Source organism: Misgurnus anguillicaudatus, chromosome 24 (assembly GCF_027580225.2).
Source record: "Misgurnus anguillicaudatus chromosome 24, ASM2758022v2, whole genome shotgun sequence".
Classification (NCBI taxonomy): domain Eukaryota; kingdom Metazoa; phylum Chordata; class Actinopteri; order Cypriniformes; family Cobitidae; genus Misgurnus; species Misgurnus anguillicaudatus.
The window spans coordinates 28867206-28884946 of NC_073360.2; the positions used below are offsets into that span (position 1 = coordinate 28867206).

General features: G+C 36.5%; 1 protein-coding gene across 4 annotated transcripts in view; it reads right to left on the reverse strand.

Annotated features, from left to right (window-relative positions):
* The window catches only part of vwde (von Willebrand factor D and EGF domains), a 37874-nt gene that overhangs the window by 6173 nt on the left and 13960 nt on the right, over positions 1-17741 (reverse strand). For 2 of the 4 annotated variants that reach the window (XR_008642505.2, XM_055196979.2), the window contains exons 4-20: positions 16176-16232; positions 15543-15775; positions 15369-15458; positions 15084-15213; positions 14533-14747; positions 11352-11425; positions 10989-11265; positions 10226-10422; positions 7468-8297; positions 5810-5946; positions 4342-4488; positions 4163-4267; positions 2583-2697; positions 2143-2393; positions 1687-1906; positions 627-779; positions 467-559 (exon numbers count right to left, since the gene is read on the reverse strand). Coding sequence is in view for 3 of the 4 variants with exons in the window: in XM_055196979.2 (XP_055052954.2) it covers positions 467-559; positions 627-779; positions 1687-1906; positions 2143-2393; positions 2583-2697; positions 4163-4267; positions 4342-4488; positions 5810-5946; positions 7468-8297; positions 10226-10422; positions 10989-11265; positions 11352-11425; positions 14533-14747; positions 15084-15213; positions 15369-15458; positions 15543-15775; positions 16176-16232 (3324 nt within the window). In the remaining variant the exon portion in view is untranslated. The remainder of the gene's footprint in view (positions 1-466; positions 560-626; positions 780-1686; positions 1907-2142; positions 2394-2582; positions 2698-4162; positions 4268-4341; positions 4489-5809; positions 5947-7467; positions 8298-10225; positions 10423-10988; positions 11266-11351; positions 11426-14532; positions 14748-15083; positions 15214-15368; positions 15459-15542; positions 15776-16175; positions 16233-17741) is intronic. The other 2 variants (XM_073862691.1, XM_055196980.2) reach the window with 1 other exon arrangement.

Sequence of the window (17741 nt, forward strand, 5' to 3'; positions counted from 1 at the left end):
CAGGGTGACACAGGAGCCAGGAAGTATATCACTATCTGAAATATTGCCAAAGACGGCGTTACAGGGACGCAGTAAGTATGGCAAGGGAGACGCAGCGTCTCATTCCCTTCTCAGGGAACAACAGTTACATACGTAACCCGAGACGTTTTCATGTGTCAAACACAATTATACAAAAAAGCATTTTGGTATGAATCAACATTCGCATACAGAAGATATAAGCATTTAAAGTGAACAGTTTAGCACGTGTGCTTAAAAAGTCTAGAATTTTTATGATATTATCCTACACTACACAGGGATTTTTCCAGAAAACTTATTGCATAAAATAGATTCAAGCACTTTCAATGACCTGTATCTATGTATTTATATTTTCAAAAACTTCCGAGGGCCTTGAGTTTTTCCCACAGATTCACAAACTTTTAAAGATTTCAAGGACCCGTGGGAACCCTGCCTAATTTTATTTACTTACCCGCAGCCGGCTTGGGTTTAGAGAAACCATGGTTAATCTCACGTTGTGAATTAATACCATGAATACCTTCCTCAGTTTTATCCGATGCCTTTCCTAAAAATGAGATTTGTAATGAGAATTTGGCGTATTAAACAGCTACTGATTTCAAAACGAAATGTACCTGGTAAACCCATACGATTGCAGGTCTTTCCATCTCCAGTAAGGTGATCAGGACAGGGGCCGCACAAAAAGGAGCCCATGGTGTTTCTGCAGGCCACATCTGGATAACACGGTGCTGATAAACACTCGTCAACATCCACATCACAGATCACACCTGTAGTACAGAGCAGTAGAGTTAAATATTATATACATGCACTGCAAAAAATTATTTATGTATATTTATTTTTTATTTATTCTTAGTATTTTTGTCTTGTTATCAGTAAAAATATCAAAAAATTCTTAAATTAAGATGCTTTTTCTTGATGAACAAAACGACCCAAGAAAATAAGTGTAGTTTTTAGATCAAAAATATCAAATTTAAAGGTGCAGTGTGTAACTTCTAGACGGATCTAATGATAGAAATGTACTATTACATAACTATAATATCAGTGGTGTATTAAGACCTTACATAATGAACTGTTATGTGTTTATTACCTTAGAATGAGCCGTTTTTATCTATATACACAGAGGGTCCCCTTACATGGAAGTCGCCATTTTGTGCCGCCATGTTTCTACGGTAGCCCTAAATGGACAAACTGCTCTACAGAGCGTATTTTGTCACTACTGTATTTTGTTTTGACAACACCATGTTTGTCCCGTGCCGGCTACTGTAGCTTCTCTATGTTTTTCGGTGAATGGTGGACTGAGCGGTTGGTTGCAATTCACAATCTCACTGCTAGATGGCACTGATATCTACACACTGCACCTTTAAGTGATTTTGTGCTTAAAAAAGCAAAAAAATCTGCAAATGGGGTAAGCAAATATTTTTTTTAAATTTTTCTTGAATTTAGTGTTGAAGAAAAATGTTCAAGATTTTTTTGCTTACCCCATTGGCAGATTTTTTTTTGCTTGTTTTATGCACAAAATCACTTAAATTTGATATTTGACTTATTTTCTTGGGTCGTTTTGCTCATCAAGAAAAAGCACCTTAATTTAAGAATTTTTAGATATTTTTACTGAAAACAAGACAAAAATACTAACAGTGTATATGTTTCATTTCTATAGTACATTATGGGATTCACCTGTTAGGCCTTTCGGACAGCTGCACGTGAAGGAGTTTAATCCATCCACACATGTGCCTGAAAGACACGGGTTTGACCTGCACTCATCTACGTCGACTTCACACGTCCCCCCCTCCAGACCCGCAGGGCAAACACACAGGTATTCACCAGAGCCCGGTGGGAAGTTAATGTTGGTCACACAGGAACCTCCGTTCTGACAGTCGCAGGTTTGAAGTGAGACCTGAAAATATTGAAGGTGTAAAATTATTTTAAATGCATAAAATATAATTTTAAGTCCAACTTGACCAATAAAATGATTAGTAATCCTAAAAAAACTGAATTATACAGATGTAATTTTTTTCTAAGCCGGTTAGCACCCCCTTGTGTTCAAAAGTGGAAGCACAAAAAGTACATAGCAAGAGATTCTGCTGGTTCAAGTCTATATAATTTCATACTATTTGTATGTGTTTTGTTTACCTTCACTGTTGCCCGTGTCTCTGCGTTACAGTCATCAGTGACAGTCAGCTCAAAGGTCACCGGTTTGATAGACACGGCTTTCCAGATGAGCAGACCGGCTGGAGACAAAACAGCATCTTTGGGCCCTGACTCAAGTGTGAAAAGGAGCGCAGATCCCTCCGGGTCAGTGACCGAAAACTGATAGACAAAATTCTCTCCGTAAAACGTCCTCAGATTGTCCTGGCCTGTGTGAAACACCGGCGGCTTGTTTTCTATATAAAACATAAGGAGAGCGTCACAACCTGCATTTTGATGCAACAGTATGAACAAAAAAAATCATTGCAAGCAATAAAAATAAATAATTGCTCTCCAAATTTAATAATCACAAACTTAGTTGTAAAAAATTGAGTTTATAACTGGAACTCAAACCATGGATGTACGTAACATTGACATGAACATACTTTCAGCAATAGACCAGCTGTACTTGGAAAGATCCGGTCTGCAGGTTAAACACGGGCTGTTCGGGCTGTGATCTCCCTCTCCATAACACAATCCATCAATATTACATGTTCTGTTCTGAAGAGATTTTTGCATTATTTCAGGAAACATTTGAAGAAATAAGTTTTAAGAAAAATAAAAAAATTATAAACCAAACAACTCGCTTATCCAAACATTTCGTGCTAGATTTTAACACTGAAGTGTGAGGTATGATATATAAACAATGCAAGCTTTGTTTGTCCTCTAAACCATGACTTTGTGGCACATAAAGACTAAAAGCTAAATTGTTTCCTGTATTTAAGAAGTCTAAGCACACATAATGACAAAAAATAACAGTCTTTGTAAAGATAAAACATGCAGTAAATCTGCATCACATGTCGATAAACAGCTAGAAAAGAAACACAATTTGAACAAATTACAAACAGATCATGGTAGAACACACAGAAAACTTTAATTTCCTGAGAACTGTAGATTCATGGTTGTCAATACTGTACTTGTGTGAATTTGTGATGTTGACATCTGGATAACTGGATCTTTACTAAAAAGTCTGACCCTGGACCACAAAACCAGTCATAAGGGTCATTTAAAAAAAATTGAGATTTATACATCATATAGGAATAAATGCTTTCCAAGCTGAAGAAAATACGCTTTCCATTGATGTATGGCTTGTTAGAATAGGACAATATTTCCCCAAGATACAACTATTTGAAAATCTGAGGGGGCAAAAAAATCTACATTTGGAGAAAATCGTCTCCCATGAAATTAAAATGAAACTTTTTTCTTTTTAGTATAAATACTTTAGGCTTAAGAATAAATATAAACTGGTATGGTCCAAAACATAGCTAAAATTCTCATACAGAAGACATAAGCATTCAAAACCATAGACTGTAAAAAAAAGACGACGCAACATCGCCTCACTCCATTGTAATAAATTGAAGCTAAAAATGTCCGACCATGGCGCCGCCATGTTACGTAAAAACGTCAGTTTGGAGCCAAGGCATGCGCAGAAGGAATCATCCATGGAGCCAGCTTTTTGCTCAAAATTTGGTATTTTTGAAGAAACCTACCCATATTTAAGAGGTTATAAATGAACATAGGATGAAACTTTTCCCCCCGTTTTGTTTATTTGTTTTTTTGTTTGTTTGTTTTTTGAAAGCAGAAAAAAATGCTGGCTGGCAACTTTAAAAAAAAAGGCTGGCAGGGAATGAGTTAAAGTTGTCCAAATGAAGCCCTTAACAAAACATATTACTAATGATAAATACATTTTTTATATATTTACGATAGGAAATTTACAAAATATCTTCATGAACCACGATCTTTATTTAATGTTATAATGATTTTTGGCATTAAAAAATGTGATCATGTTGACCAATACAATGTATTGTTGGCTATTGCTGCAAATATACCCGTGTGACTTATGGTTTTGTGGTCCAGGGTCACATGTTTGAATTGAGATATTTGGGTTTTATGGATAATTTTCTGATGGTAATAATATGGAAAGCATGGCACAAAATCACTGTACCAATAAATAGATTTCACAAACCTTAAGGGTGCATATAACTGCAGTGCTGACTGTGCAAATCTGACACGCTCCATCAAAAAGAGTAAGTATCTTTGCGTTGCTGAAGCTGTGTCCATCATTAGACACCTATCGAAAAAAGGTTACTTTTGTAAATAAGCACACTCTCTATCTCAATCACACATTAAAGAGTGTCGACTTACTTTGATTTGCCAGCGTGAGACTGGTGGGTGTGACGTGTTGGAGGACTGCGGCTCATCTATAGGAAGATGGCACTCTAGTGAGGAAGCGCTTTGAAATGATGCAGGGACCAACCGAGCATCATCCAAAGACCATTCACCATCTACTATCTAAACAAACAGAGCAAAAAATCACACACATATACGTGTATACATACATATACATAGTGTTGGAAGCAAAAAATGTGGGTGGGTCTTCCCACAAAAAAATTACTGAAGTAAATGACATTTTCTTGTATTCTGATGCCTAACTTGAACAACTGCTTGCCTAAAAGCTTTGTTTTTACTCTTGCTGTGTGTCACGGGAATGCTGAACGCAAAAGTAGTAAAAAAAACTAAATGGAGTTTAATTTATATGGACTCTGAATGAGCCAAGTGTAATGGATTTGGGAGGCAAGTCAAGGCTGTAGCTAAAATGCGGAATGGAGTTTATTCATAAGGGTATTCCTCTAGTGAAATGGATTTGACTGACGACGCTTTGACAAGTTAAAGGAATAGTCTACTCATTTTCAATATTAAAATATGTTATTACCTTAACTAAGAATTGTTGATACATCCCTCCATCATCTGTGCGCGCGCACGCAAGCGCTGGAGCGCGCCGCGACGCTTCGATAGCATTTAGCTTAGCCCCATTCATTCAATGCTACCATTTAGAGATAAAGTTAGAAGTGACCAAACACATCAACGTTTTTCCTATTTAAGACGAGTAGTTATACGAGCAAGTTTGGTGGTACAAAATAAAACGTATTGCTTTTCTAAGCGGATTTAAAAGAGGAACTATATTTTATGGCGTAATAGCACTTTTGGGAGTACTTCAACTCGCCTGAAAAGTCCGCTCCCCTTCTCACTCTCATAATGGGAGGGTGTTACTGCGCCGAGTCGAAGTACTCCCAAAAGTGCTATTACGCCATAAAATGTAGCTCCTCTTTTAAATCCGTTTAGAAAAGCACTACGTTTTATTTTGTACCACCAAACTTGCTCGTATAACTACTCGTCTTAAATAGGAAAAACGTTGATGTGTTTGGTCACTTCTAACTTTATCTCTAAATGGTACCATTGAATGAATGGGGCTAAGCTAAATGCTATCGAAGCGTCGCAGCGTGCTCCAGCGCTTACGTGCACGCACACAGATGATAGAGGGATGTATCAACAATTCTTAGTTAAGGTAATAAAATATTTTAATATTGAAAATGAGTAGACTATTCCTTTAACAGAAATATGCACGCAATTAAAAACAGTAAAAGTAAGTGGGTCCAATATCATTGGTTTTTAAAAAGTGTATAATGACACAATGGTTCTGTTTGTCACATATTCATTTATTCACTGCTGAATGTGAATCTCAGTCCAAAATTAAGCTTGGATGCATTCACATTAAGCACCATTTTGTCTTGATGTCAAATTCAGTGCTAGAATGAAAAGTACTTTTTGTCACCTTTTCCTTCACGACTTCACACTTAAGCCTGTATGAGTTTTTAAAGCCATGACCGAGAACTCTAACAGAAGAGCAGACGCCATATCGAACATCACACAGCCCTCCGTTCTCCAACTCTGTGATCTCAGGAGTCTCATCTGGAAGAGAAAAACACATTTACTGACAAAAAGGCTAAAACCCAAGAAAAGTAGATCAAAGTCATTTGAATAAAAATTTCAATGAATGTAGTATGTGAGAAAAAATGGATGTAAGCTGCTATCATATCCCTGCTAAAATGGCTAAACTTGCATTAATGTCTTGTGAGGTTTTTAATTATTTTGTGCCCTGCATGTCAAATAGTCAAAAATGGTCCCAAGCTGTTACTGGGGTACAGACATTTATACATTTGGTCCCATTATGTACTATTGAGGTACTAATATGCACTCTATCAATGTTACAAAAATGCTAGGTTGTTTCAACACATGCTTGGGTCAAATATGGACAAACCCAACAGTTGTTTAAATCATGCTTGGGTTTAACACAAAATCAAACATGGACATGTTTTAGGATACTTCAATTGTAAAAACTCCCACATTTTTAGAGTAGGAGTGCGCAGGGCAAAAAAACTAACACGGGGTTAGTTGTAACATGGACTGTTTACAAAGTTTAGCGTTTTGTATATTTCCGGTATTTTTTCACGAGAGTTATTGATGAACAAGTGTTTTGGTGGTATGCAAGTAAATTTTTCATAATATGTTTTTTTTCCGGTTCCTAAGTTGGGTGTGTAAGATACCAAATCCAATGCTATGTCATATTAATCAGTGACTTGTTGACTAAAACATAGCATCGTTTTGAAATATGTCTGCAGCTCTTAGAAACTTTTTTGGTGGGTTAGAAAATATTTTTACCCAGCGGGGTTAATTGTAACCTTGTGTTACAACTAACCCCCTTAGCAATAACGATATGAAAACCGCTAACGTTAGCGTAATTCTTCCAGTTGTTTTAAATAGGCTACACACGAATGATGGCTGGCTGCCAACAAAATAAATGTGCCTGTCTTATCAAAAATCATGTCCAAATTTATTTTTGTTCATATCTTTAATATTGATTAAATAAGGTCACATCAAAGATTGAAATCATAATGAAATGAATGGCTAAAATCAGACTTTGATGCTCATGATCTCAGAATTTGATTTTGAAACTTTAGTATGGTTATTACAGACTGGTTCAGATATAAAAAAAAATGTTTTGTCATAATTGTGCTGCTTTTTCTCACATATTTAGACATTTATAATTGAACTATTGTTAGAAAAGGTGTGGATAGCTGTCTATTATAGACAAATATATAAACAATATCCACTTCAAGTATATAGACAAAATAGTATTTATATATTTGCCTGCAAACTTAATTTTTAGCATGTGTTACAACTAACCCCCTGCCTGTTACAATTAACCCCACCTATGGGGTAAGTTGTAATGTTTGCACTTCTGTCACGTTTGGTGTAATTGTCCAAAATTGGTATGTAATAGAAACAAACTTCAAATGTTCATTTGTAGCAGAGATGTGTGTGCTGCTTGTGTAAAATATATTGATAATAATGATTGAGCCAAAACCAAAAAGCGTTAGGTTGTGCCCCGCTCTCCCCATACTGTAAATCATGAACTACAGATCCACTTACCAGAAACCCTGTTGCAGTCGTACGTGCCAAACCCTGGGAAGCACGAGCAGCCCCACTCCGTGCATTGTCCGTTTCCACTGCACATGTTTGGACACCTGAGAAGATCCTGAACCTCCTGGTGCTCCTTTCTCCTGCTCACCTCCTCTGCCACCCTCCTCTCACACTCATTCTCCAGAAGAGGCACCGTGGCGACCAACCAGGTCTGATCGTCCTTTAGCTGTTGGTCCATCACACACATTTCCACTGCCTGCTTTAGCACCTCACCTATAAGATGTTTACATCCCGTTCCCACTGCGGAGCTCCGTAACGTTTCCTCGCAAAGCCGCCGGGCCTCCGACTCCATCAGGCCAGACTCTGTAGGCCAAGATGGTGCAGGTGTATCTGGTGAATTTGATGAATGGTCTTCTGGGAAATCATAAGTAGACTCCAGGTCTGACTTTCTTACATCTACAGATGATCTGGAGTGATAGCGGGCCTGACGCTTTTCTCGGCTCTTAACGCGTCTTTGTGTCTGTGACCTCTGGGGGTTCGTAACGCGTCTCTGAGGTTGGGTTCTTGACCGTGGACGGTTTTGGGTGGGCCTACCAGCAGGGTTGGTCGTTTCTCGGCGAGGTTGCACAGATCTGTATTCTGCAGTCACGTCGAGCGTAGGGATGATGGTGGGAGATCGGACATGAGTAAAGGCTGAACACTTTGAGGAAACTGCGGATGGGTGAAATGCTCCGATAGATGATGGCTGTTTCTCTTGTTGGCAGCGGCAGTACTGCCTGAGACTGGAGTTGCTTTCATAGGTAGGGATCTTATCAAACAAGCTGCTACGGGGTGCTAACCTGGTGTAAAGATATAAGAAAAGAAACAAGAACAATGAGTTTGCTACTTCAAATTTGATAAAAGTCTAGTTATATATGCACAACTGTAAGCCTAAATTTGACAACGTGCTCAGACTTTATTCTAAGCCCTTTATGTCATGGGTCTTCAACAGGAGGTTCGAGGACCCTTGGGGGTCCGTGGGGGTTTTACTGGGGTCCTCCAAATATTATTTGACTGCAAAATTATTTTTTTATGATGAAAATTAGCATCGCACACCTGAAGTCAATAGATAGGTGCGTAGGATAAGACGACAAAAAGTCTCAAAATATACAAAGAACAATTTCTGCTTGCTGAAAAAAAGTTGCGTTGCAATGTTTCGATCAACTGATCTTCATCAGGCAACATGAAAATGTTGAAATGAAAATGTTATTGTAAATATTATTTGCTTGAAGTACCCCCTGAGATTTTAAGTCAATATTTCAGTAACTTAAGAGCACATTTGCATGTTTAACTTTAAAAATATAGATTTTTCATCCATTTATCAATAGTATGTTACTTAGTTATTGTTACAAATTAATTTAGTAATTTTTATTGGTACATAAAAAAACTCAGTTCTTAGTTTTCTGATTAATTGTAATGTTGTCTAATGGCCACATGACAATCAGACTAAACAAATTAAATATATATTTTGTGTTTTATTTAGATTTTTTATTTTAAAATTAATAATTTACATTTTATTATTTAATTGTAATTGATTCATTGATTTTCACAATTTATGAACTCACGAACCCCGCATTAACGTGACCTTGGACCGTAAAAGGTTGAAGATCTCTGCTTTATATTATTCTGTATATGCTTTTATCCAAGGCAACTTACAGTGAATTTAATCTATCCATTTAATTTCAGAATAATGTATGCATTATGGGATGTTACTAACATAAAGCTCTACCAATTGAGCTACATTAGGTTGACATTAACTTGACATAAACTAATACATCATAACTTGTCATAAATCTGTCATAAACATGACATAGCAGAATAATTATCAAACTTAAGAAACTACCTTGCTTAATGGGTTAACCCATAAACCCATTAAACTGTCATTTAAATGTCATGAAGTGTTAATACTCTCTCAAAAAGTTTTATAACAGCATCACGAATATTTATCTTCACCACAACTACAGTGGTACAAATTGAACTTGTCAATAAAATTGTCAATAACTCTGTCAAATAATTTTAAATACCTTAACAAAATGCAACAGACTAAAGTATAATCAAAAGATTATACTTAACTTTATGTATGTGCATAATACATAAAAAACTGACAACTAACAGAACGTGTTCTTCCTCGCACATAGAGTTCTGAATTTTTTGTATTGAAACACAATATTTAATACATTTAATGTAATTAAATGTTTTTGCAGCAATATGGACCCAACGCTGCATGACTTAACCCATTATTGTAATGTTTTCATTTAATTTTAGGTGAATTGGTCTCCAAATGCAATAAAATATAATTTTATCAATTTTAATTAGTATTATTGGATGATCGATTTTATTTCTCTAACAACTGGAGGAAACTTAAAAACACATTATGAACTGAAGAATATTCATGATGTTGTTATAAAACTATTTGACAGAGTATTAATACTTAATGACATTTTAATGACAAATTCAATTTGTATCACTGGTAAAAAGTGGCCAGTTATGTTGTCTTGGTAAGGTCAAGTTGTCAAGACAAGTTATGATGTATTGGTTAATTTCAACTTGTCATAACAAAGACATCTGAAACAATGTCATCTTTGCATTACAAATGACATAATTAAACAAATGACACTTAATGACAGTGTCATGTCATGATTATAAAGGTCTTATGTCAGTCTTGTGAACACCTCTTCAAGTAAAGTGTTACCGTTCTCAATTTTTTTCAATGAAAATCAGCTCTAACCTCCAGGCGTTGATAAATGAAGTGCTGTTCTCCACAGTCTCTCCATCTTGTTTGTGGTAGTCATTGACTGACAGTCCATCATATGTTCCACACAATCCTTCAGTGTGGCCCCGATCGGAGCCCGGGACCCTCAGAGTCAGACTCATTCCCCAGTCAGCCACATCCACTCGAACAAATGCCCCCGATGAGAACGAAATCTGACCAATTAAAACTGTTTATTAACATATATTGACTAAACTAATTCATCATTATTATCTTTCAAGTTCTAGGGTATGTCTTAGAGCAGGCGTTCACAAACTTTTTATTACATGACCCACTTAGACGGGTATCTGTCTATCTATCAGGACCCATCCAAATATTTTTAAATAGAAATATGGACAAAAAAGTTAATTTTGATTTATTTAATCCAAATCCTGTCTGAGAAACCGCCCCTATAATATTTAAATAATACTACATAAATATATAAAGATTTTATATCAGTTGCTTTGGATATAGTTTGTCCCTTTACTGGGTTGCCATATTGAGGTTAATTCAATATAAGAAAGACAGTAAAAATATGAATGGAGGAAATCATAACAATAAATATATCAATACATTGTATTAAGTAAGCCTTAATACAACCTGAATGGATGCTCGTGATTGTGTTAGGGGCGTTTGAGCCCCGCCCCAAATAAATGACTTTACACAGACTTTAAAGTGAGTCCCAACACACAGTTTGAAAACCACTGCCCCATAGGATGTTTCTGTATCCAATAAAACTCACTGTGACTTTACGGCCCTGGTAAGATTCTGCGATCCGGATGCCACTTTTAACCAATTCTCCGCTCTTGACCGTCAGGCGTGGCTTTGTCTCTCCCGACAACCCGTTACACATGTCAAATGCAATGACATCACCCCCGTCCCTGGCCGCGAAGCCACAGACACACGACGTGGGGTAGGCCGTCGCGCCAGCGCATTCCCACTGCCGAACGTGCACCTCGAAGGGCCGAGACGTGCTCCTGTACAGCACAAATGTGCCAATCTGGTAATTATCATACATCCTGTGGATAAACACAAGATTTGTTTGATTTACACTTTATGTCATAGTACAAAGAATGATGCTTTGTTTATAAATATAGGCTTTTACCTGCCGTCAAATGTGATGATGTGAGGGTCTGTGAACGAGTAACAGTGTGCAGATGGAACGTCTTTTACAACGATCTAAAATAGTTTTATACAAAAGAAGGTTATACAAAAGAAGGTTATACAGATGATGTGCATGGGGTCCAAAAGTCTGAAATCTAGAAAACGTATGTATTGCTATGCAGGTAAGTTAATAAACTTCAAACTTCAATTACAAAGAAGAAATTTGCATTTTTTTAAGGTAAGAATTCCTTGCTATTTGAAAAATCTAGTAAATTATTTTAGATGTGGGGAATACAAGATTTTTTTAACACTGCCCCATATTTACAGTAGTCCATATGTACAAGAATATGTGTGACCTTGCCTGTGAAAACCCAGCTAAAGTAATTTTTTTGTAATTTACTGTTTTCTACATAAAATCATCCTATATAATTTAAAGAACATTCTGTGAAAATATAACCTTGACATATTTAATATTGACTGAGAATGTCAAAGATTGAAATCAAACTTTGATGCTTCAAATCTCATAATTATCTTACGTGACTTAAAGGAATATTCAATTTTCTTAAAAGAAAAATCCAGATAATTTACTCACCACCGTGTCATCCAAAATGTTGATGTCTTTCTTTGTTCAGTCGAGAAGAATTTGTGTTTTTTGGGGAGGACATTGCAGGATTTTTCTCATTTTGGTGGACTTTGGTAGAGCCCAACATTTCATACTTGACTCAGCAATTAACAGTTTTTTTCATGGAGTTTCAAAGGACTATAAACAATCCCAAACGAGGTATAAGGGTCTTGTCTAGCGAAGCGATTGTCATTTTTGACAGGAAAAGTGACAAATATGCACTTTTGAACCACAACTTCTCGTCTAGATCCGGTCGTGATGCGCCAGCGTGACCCCACCAATACGTCATGATGTCAAGAGGTCACAGAAGACGAACGCGAAACTCCGCCCCACCGTTCCTATGTTGTTGTATGTCAAATGATACTAATTAATGTCTTTGTGTCAGTTTATTGTTTACAATGGTCCGCAAATGTGCGTTTTATATATCTAACACGTGACCTCCCTACGTCACTACGCATTTACGTTAGGTCACGCTGGACCGGATCTAGACGAGAAGTTGTGCTTTAAAAGTGTATATTTGTTATTTTTCTTGTCAAAAATGACAATCGTTTTGCTAGATAAGACCCTTATGCCTCGTTTGGGATCGTTTAGAGTCCTTTGAAACTCCATTGAAAAAAACTGTTACGTGTTGAGTTAAGTGTTAATTGTTGGTGTCTATTTAAATGAGTCCATTAAAATGAGAAAAATCCTGCAATGTTTTCCTCAAAAAACATAACTTCTTCTTGACTGAACAAAGAAAGACATCAACATTTTGGATGACATGGTGGTGAGTAAATTATCTGGATTTTTCTTTTAAGAAAATTGAATATTCCTTTAAGCTGGGATTTCACAGATAGGGTCACATATTTAAAACAATTCTGATGTAAACCAGTTTAGTTAAGCTACCAATACAGATCATTCGGTAGAGGAACTAAGTTCAACTTTCAGTCAAATTGTTATTCAGAATGCAATTTCTAATGAAAAACATATCAGGTGAGGTGTTCATTCTGTCACACATTTTATATTATGAAACAAAAGCTGAGGTGTCATGCTGTACGTGTATACGTGTGAGATGTGCAACATGTTGAGGTACGGTAGAGGTTTCTAGTCCAAGTGATTTATATTTTTTACTTAAATTACAGTTTTCTCAGTCACTTTGGAGCATTTCTCAGATCAGAAATAAATGTTTCAAAACACTTTGTTTAACCTCCACACCATCAAGTCAGTTGCGCACAACATTAAAGCTTTTCTCATTGTTTTGGACAAATCGCAAATGCTTGGTACAATCATGCAGTTGATTATGTACAATTGTCTGCTATTTGCTACATTTTCAATTGCATCATTTTCATCAAAATACATTAAACTGGTTTCTGTTGAATGGTCTTACACCTTAAATCATTTAGGAATAAGTTCATTGCAGAAGACATGTCATGCAAAATTGTTGACCTTTGTGTCATAATCTGTTACTGTAAGCATGTTTTCCTTAGGTGTTTGTTTTAGATGTGAACTGAATTGATAAATTGCTATCAAGTGATTCTTGAGTTACAGAAAATTTGACATTGACACTGTACATGCAGAATACAGTGAACCATTAAAATTGTGTTATTTTATATTTGTACTGTAAAATGTTTTTTCAACATGTCTAATCATTTTGACTGTCTTATTCATGAACAATTACACACAAGATTTGCCATTTTGATGGGAGTGACTGACATTACAGTTACAGGAAGATAATCCACGATGTTGTGCAGTTTGTACGAATTGTTCTGAGAAATGCACTTAAATTTTGCTAATTTTAAGAATGATTCGAAAAATGCCCCATAGCGACTGAGAAAAACTGTAATATATCTTCAAAATAGATGATGTTCAGCATATATTCATATACAGCGGGGGAAATACGTTTTTAACACATCAGCATTTTTATCAGTAAGGGGACTTCTAAGTGGGCTATAGATACAAAATTTCCACCAGATGTAGCCATCAAGCCAAATTCTGAATTCATACAAAGAAATCAGAACATTTAAGTATACAAGTTGAGTCATAATAAATAAAGTGAAATGACACAGGGAATAAGTATTGAACACATGAAGAGAACAAGTACTAATTGATATTACGTGGAGCACCTGATGAAGGTCTTCCTGAAGTTTCTTTGTATAAATTCAATATTTGGCTTGAAGGCTACATCTGGTGAAAATTTTGTGTCAACAGCCCACTAGAAATCCCCTTACTGATAAAAATGCTGATGTGTCAAATACTTATTTTCTCCGCTGTATATGTATTTATATGCAAATATGTATGAAAATACATATTGTATATCGTGTCAAGACTCCTAAAGCATACTTGCATCTATTGAGATTTGGAGCAACAAAGTTCAATTTCACTCACAGATTTTACATTGATTTCAATCTTTGACATTGTCTGATGAGTCAATATAAAAAATATCATGCTTATATTTTCACAGAATGTTCTTTACACTAAGTAGGATGATTTTATGTATTAAAAAAACAGTAAATCACAAAATAAAGACTTTGGCTGGGATTTTTACGGACTGGGTCATACAGTATTGTTTAAATTGGCCCACCTGCACACTTTGAGGCCTGTACCCATTCCAGAGAAAGTTGGTGCTGTTTATGGGTTGGATGTGTATTTCTGTGCTTCTGTCTCCATCCTGCCATATATCTGTAACTGCGCTGTAGAGTACAGAAGCCTTGCTGCATACTCCGTTATGACAAAGCGCTTGAGGAAGCTCTACCTCACAGGATGACAAAACTAAATCCACACCCAGGTCTTCCTCATCTGCCAAAGAAGAAAGTCTAGGTCATTTTTGAGCGCAATGCTAATGGTCTAATCAGATTAAATGGATTATGCTAAGCTATGCTAAAAGTGGTACCACCAGACCCGGACATCGGCTGACTGGATTCCAAAACTGTAAAAATCAAATGTTTAACTCTAGGGGAGCTGAAAAATGAGCATATTTTCCAAAAAAGTGGACTGTTCCTTTAAATCCTCATACGTACAATCAATTTTACACACTTACGAAAAATGTAGTAACCATTTTTTTAGGGTTACTGATCACCATTTATAAATGAATACCTGAATACCTCACACTACAGTGGGGAACAGAAAACTTACTTTGACTACTAGTGGTAAGATGTAATAGCAGAACGCATCTCTCTGATGAACATGGTACAGGTACAGTGCTCCTTACTTCTAGTTCATACTCTTTCCCATCTTCTGAGATAGAGGCAGATTGTGGTTTCAGCTGGAAAAACATGCATAAATATACATGAGGTCTTCAGAAAAACATATCTGATTTTACTGACACCTGCATTAGTCTATTTCATGAATAAAAAATGAGACACAGTGGTTGCGATACAATAGAAATATTGTTGAAGTATAGCATTTAAAAGGACATACTTGGATCCCTGCATAAAACTCATCGCTCTCCACAGGAAGACTCTGTATGTTTGGAGAGTCCAGATAAAAACTAGCCATACTGCAATAGATCTGAGAGAACATTACAGGATATAAGTTACAGTTCATGAATATGAATGAATATGAATAATAATGAATATTACAGTAAGTGGTTACCCTGTCTCCCAGTCGCAGGTTTATCCCATCCAGCTCGATTAAAGCAAAGGTCTCGACTGTGGTATCTTTCCTGAGTTCCTCTTTGTTACCCTCAGGCGACAGTCTCCACCACGTCACTATATAACCCAGAGAGCTGTTCCCACTACTGTCATCAAACATACATCTCAAGTACACACTGCTGCCCAACATCTCAGCAACTATCAGTGGTACTGAAGAAGATGGAGGCTGGAGATCTGAGAAAACAAGCACAAAAATACTTTAATGGAAGATCAAATTTAAAGCTACAGTAACTGTTTTTAGCTGAAAGACGCATTGCGATCAATAACAACAGTACTCTATGTTATAGTTGACTTGTACATACAGTAGCTAAAGTATGTGTGTTCTGCGTGGTGTTTATCTTTAGACACGTAAGTGGGTCAACGTTTTTGCAAGTGGAAATACAAAAAAACACAAGCATATTAACTTCTGCTAGATTTAGAACAGACGTAGGGGGCAGGAAAATTCCAGATGATTTCAAACTCGAAATTGTTTTGGTGCGTGGATGAAAATAAACTCTTTACAGATAAATACAAATTTTAGATGAACGTGTAAATGAAAGTTTTACTGTATTGTGTGTGTTTCAAAGGCACTGACCCTTGCAGGACCCATCACTATTTCTTTCGCAGCCCATTTGACTGGAGTCAGACATCTCTGTACAAAGCAAAAAGGTATGTGGTTAGCTCAGCCTGATCTCACGAGATTTCGTACATATTTTACAAGTTGGCAAATTCATATGAATTAGTATGACATTAAACGTAACGTAGTTATCATAAAATCAAAATGATCTCACAAAGTTCCGTGGGATAGTCACGGAATTTTGTGCTAATTTTTCCGTGGCATTCTCACGGATCTCCGCATTTTTCCGTGGCCCATTTTCGCTTCGGTTTAGGGTTAGATTTGGTGTTTGCGTTAGGATGTCACTTTAAATATTGGTTTATACTATTTTTTCTGATTTATTCTTTTATATTTTCTAAACTTTAAACAATTGTTGCCTGGCGTTGGGGTTAGAGTTGGGTTTGGGTAGGGATGTCATTTCATGTAAATCTTACCCTAAACCGAAGTGAAAATGGTAAGAAAATAGGACAAAACAGTTGAGTAACCAATCCGTAAGAATCCCATGGAAAAAGATAGTCCGTAGCAGGGCCACTGAAAAATGCGGAGATCCGTGAGAATGCCACGGAAAAATTAGCACAAAATTCCGTGACTATGCCACAGAAATTCGTGAGATCAGGTTGCATAAAATTAAACAATAATGAAACCCCACCCCTAACCACAACGGTCAAGGCAAATCGTACAAAAATGTACGTATATGGTTGTAAAAAATTAATACGAATTAGCCACCTAGTAAAATATGTACGAATTGCAATGAAATAGCGTTGGGTTAGGCTCTTATTGACTCTTTAGCAGTGGCGGCCGGTGACTTCTTTTTTCGAGGGTGCTCAATGCGAAGTTCGTCACAACATGTATGTAGCCAGTCATGTGTGTGGTTCGTAATTTCAAAATATGTGTTCTGTGCATCGAGAGATCCTACAGTATGTGCATCACGTGTCTTATCAAAATAAGTGCCTGCTGCAGAAGCGTCTAAAGGGTTTATGATAAAAGAGACGTGCGAGTTTGCCAGATATTCGCATAATCTCATACGTTATCAGAGTTTAATGTTAAGGGAGTGTCTTGCGTGTATTTTGTGAACGTGAGCGTCTCTTTTATCATAAACGGTTTTGACGCGTGTGCAGCAGGCATTTATTTTGACAAAACACGTGATGCACATGGTTCACAAGATGCAACAAACACATATTTTGAAAAGACGAGCAACAAACATGACACTCCGAACACATATTTTGAATTTCCACCCCTCGGATGAGCAGTCACGAGCCGCCACTGCTCTTTAGTGTTGACAACTTAATAATTTAGAAAATTCAGACCCTTAAAAAGTGATCTAGCGACTTTTTCGATAGATGGGTCTGCAGTGCTTTAAAGGGCAGTTCACATTATAAAAATAACTATAACTATAAAAAACTATAGTTTTGAAAATTGTTTTATATTAATATTAAAGAGAATAGCGGAGTTCACACCACAACTATAACGATAAAGATAAATTGAACAATATCGTTGGGATCACTTTCTGGGCGATTTTATAAACCACTTACAGCCAACTTAAAT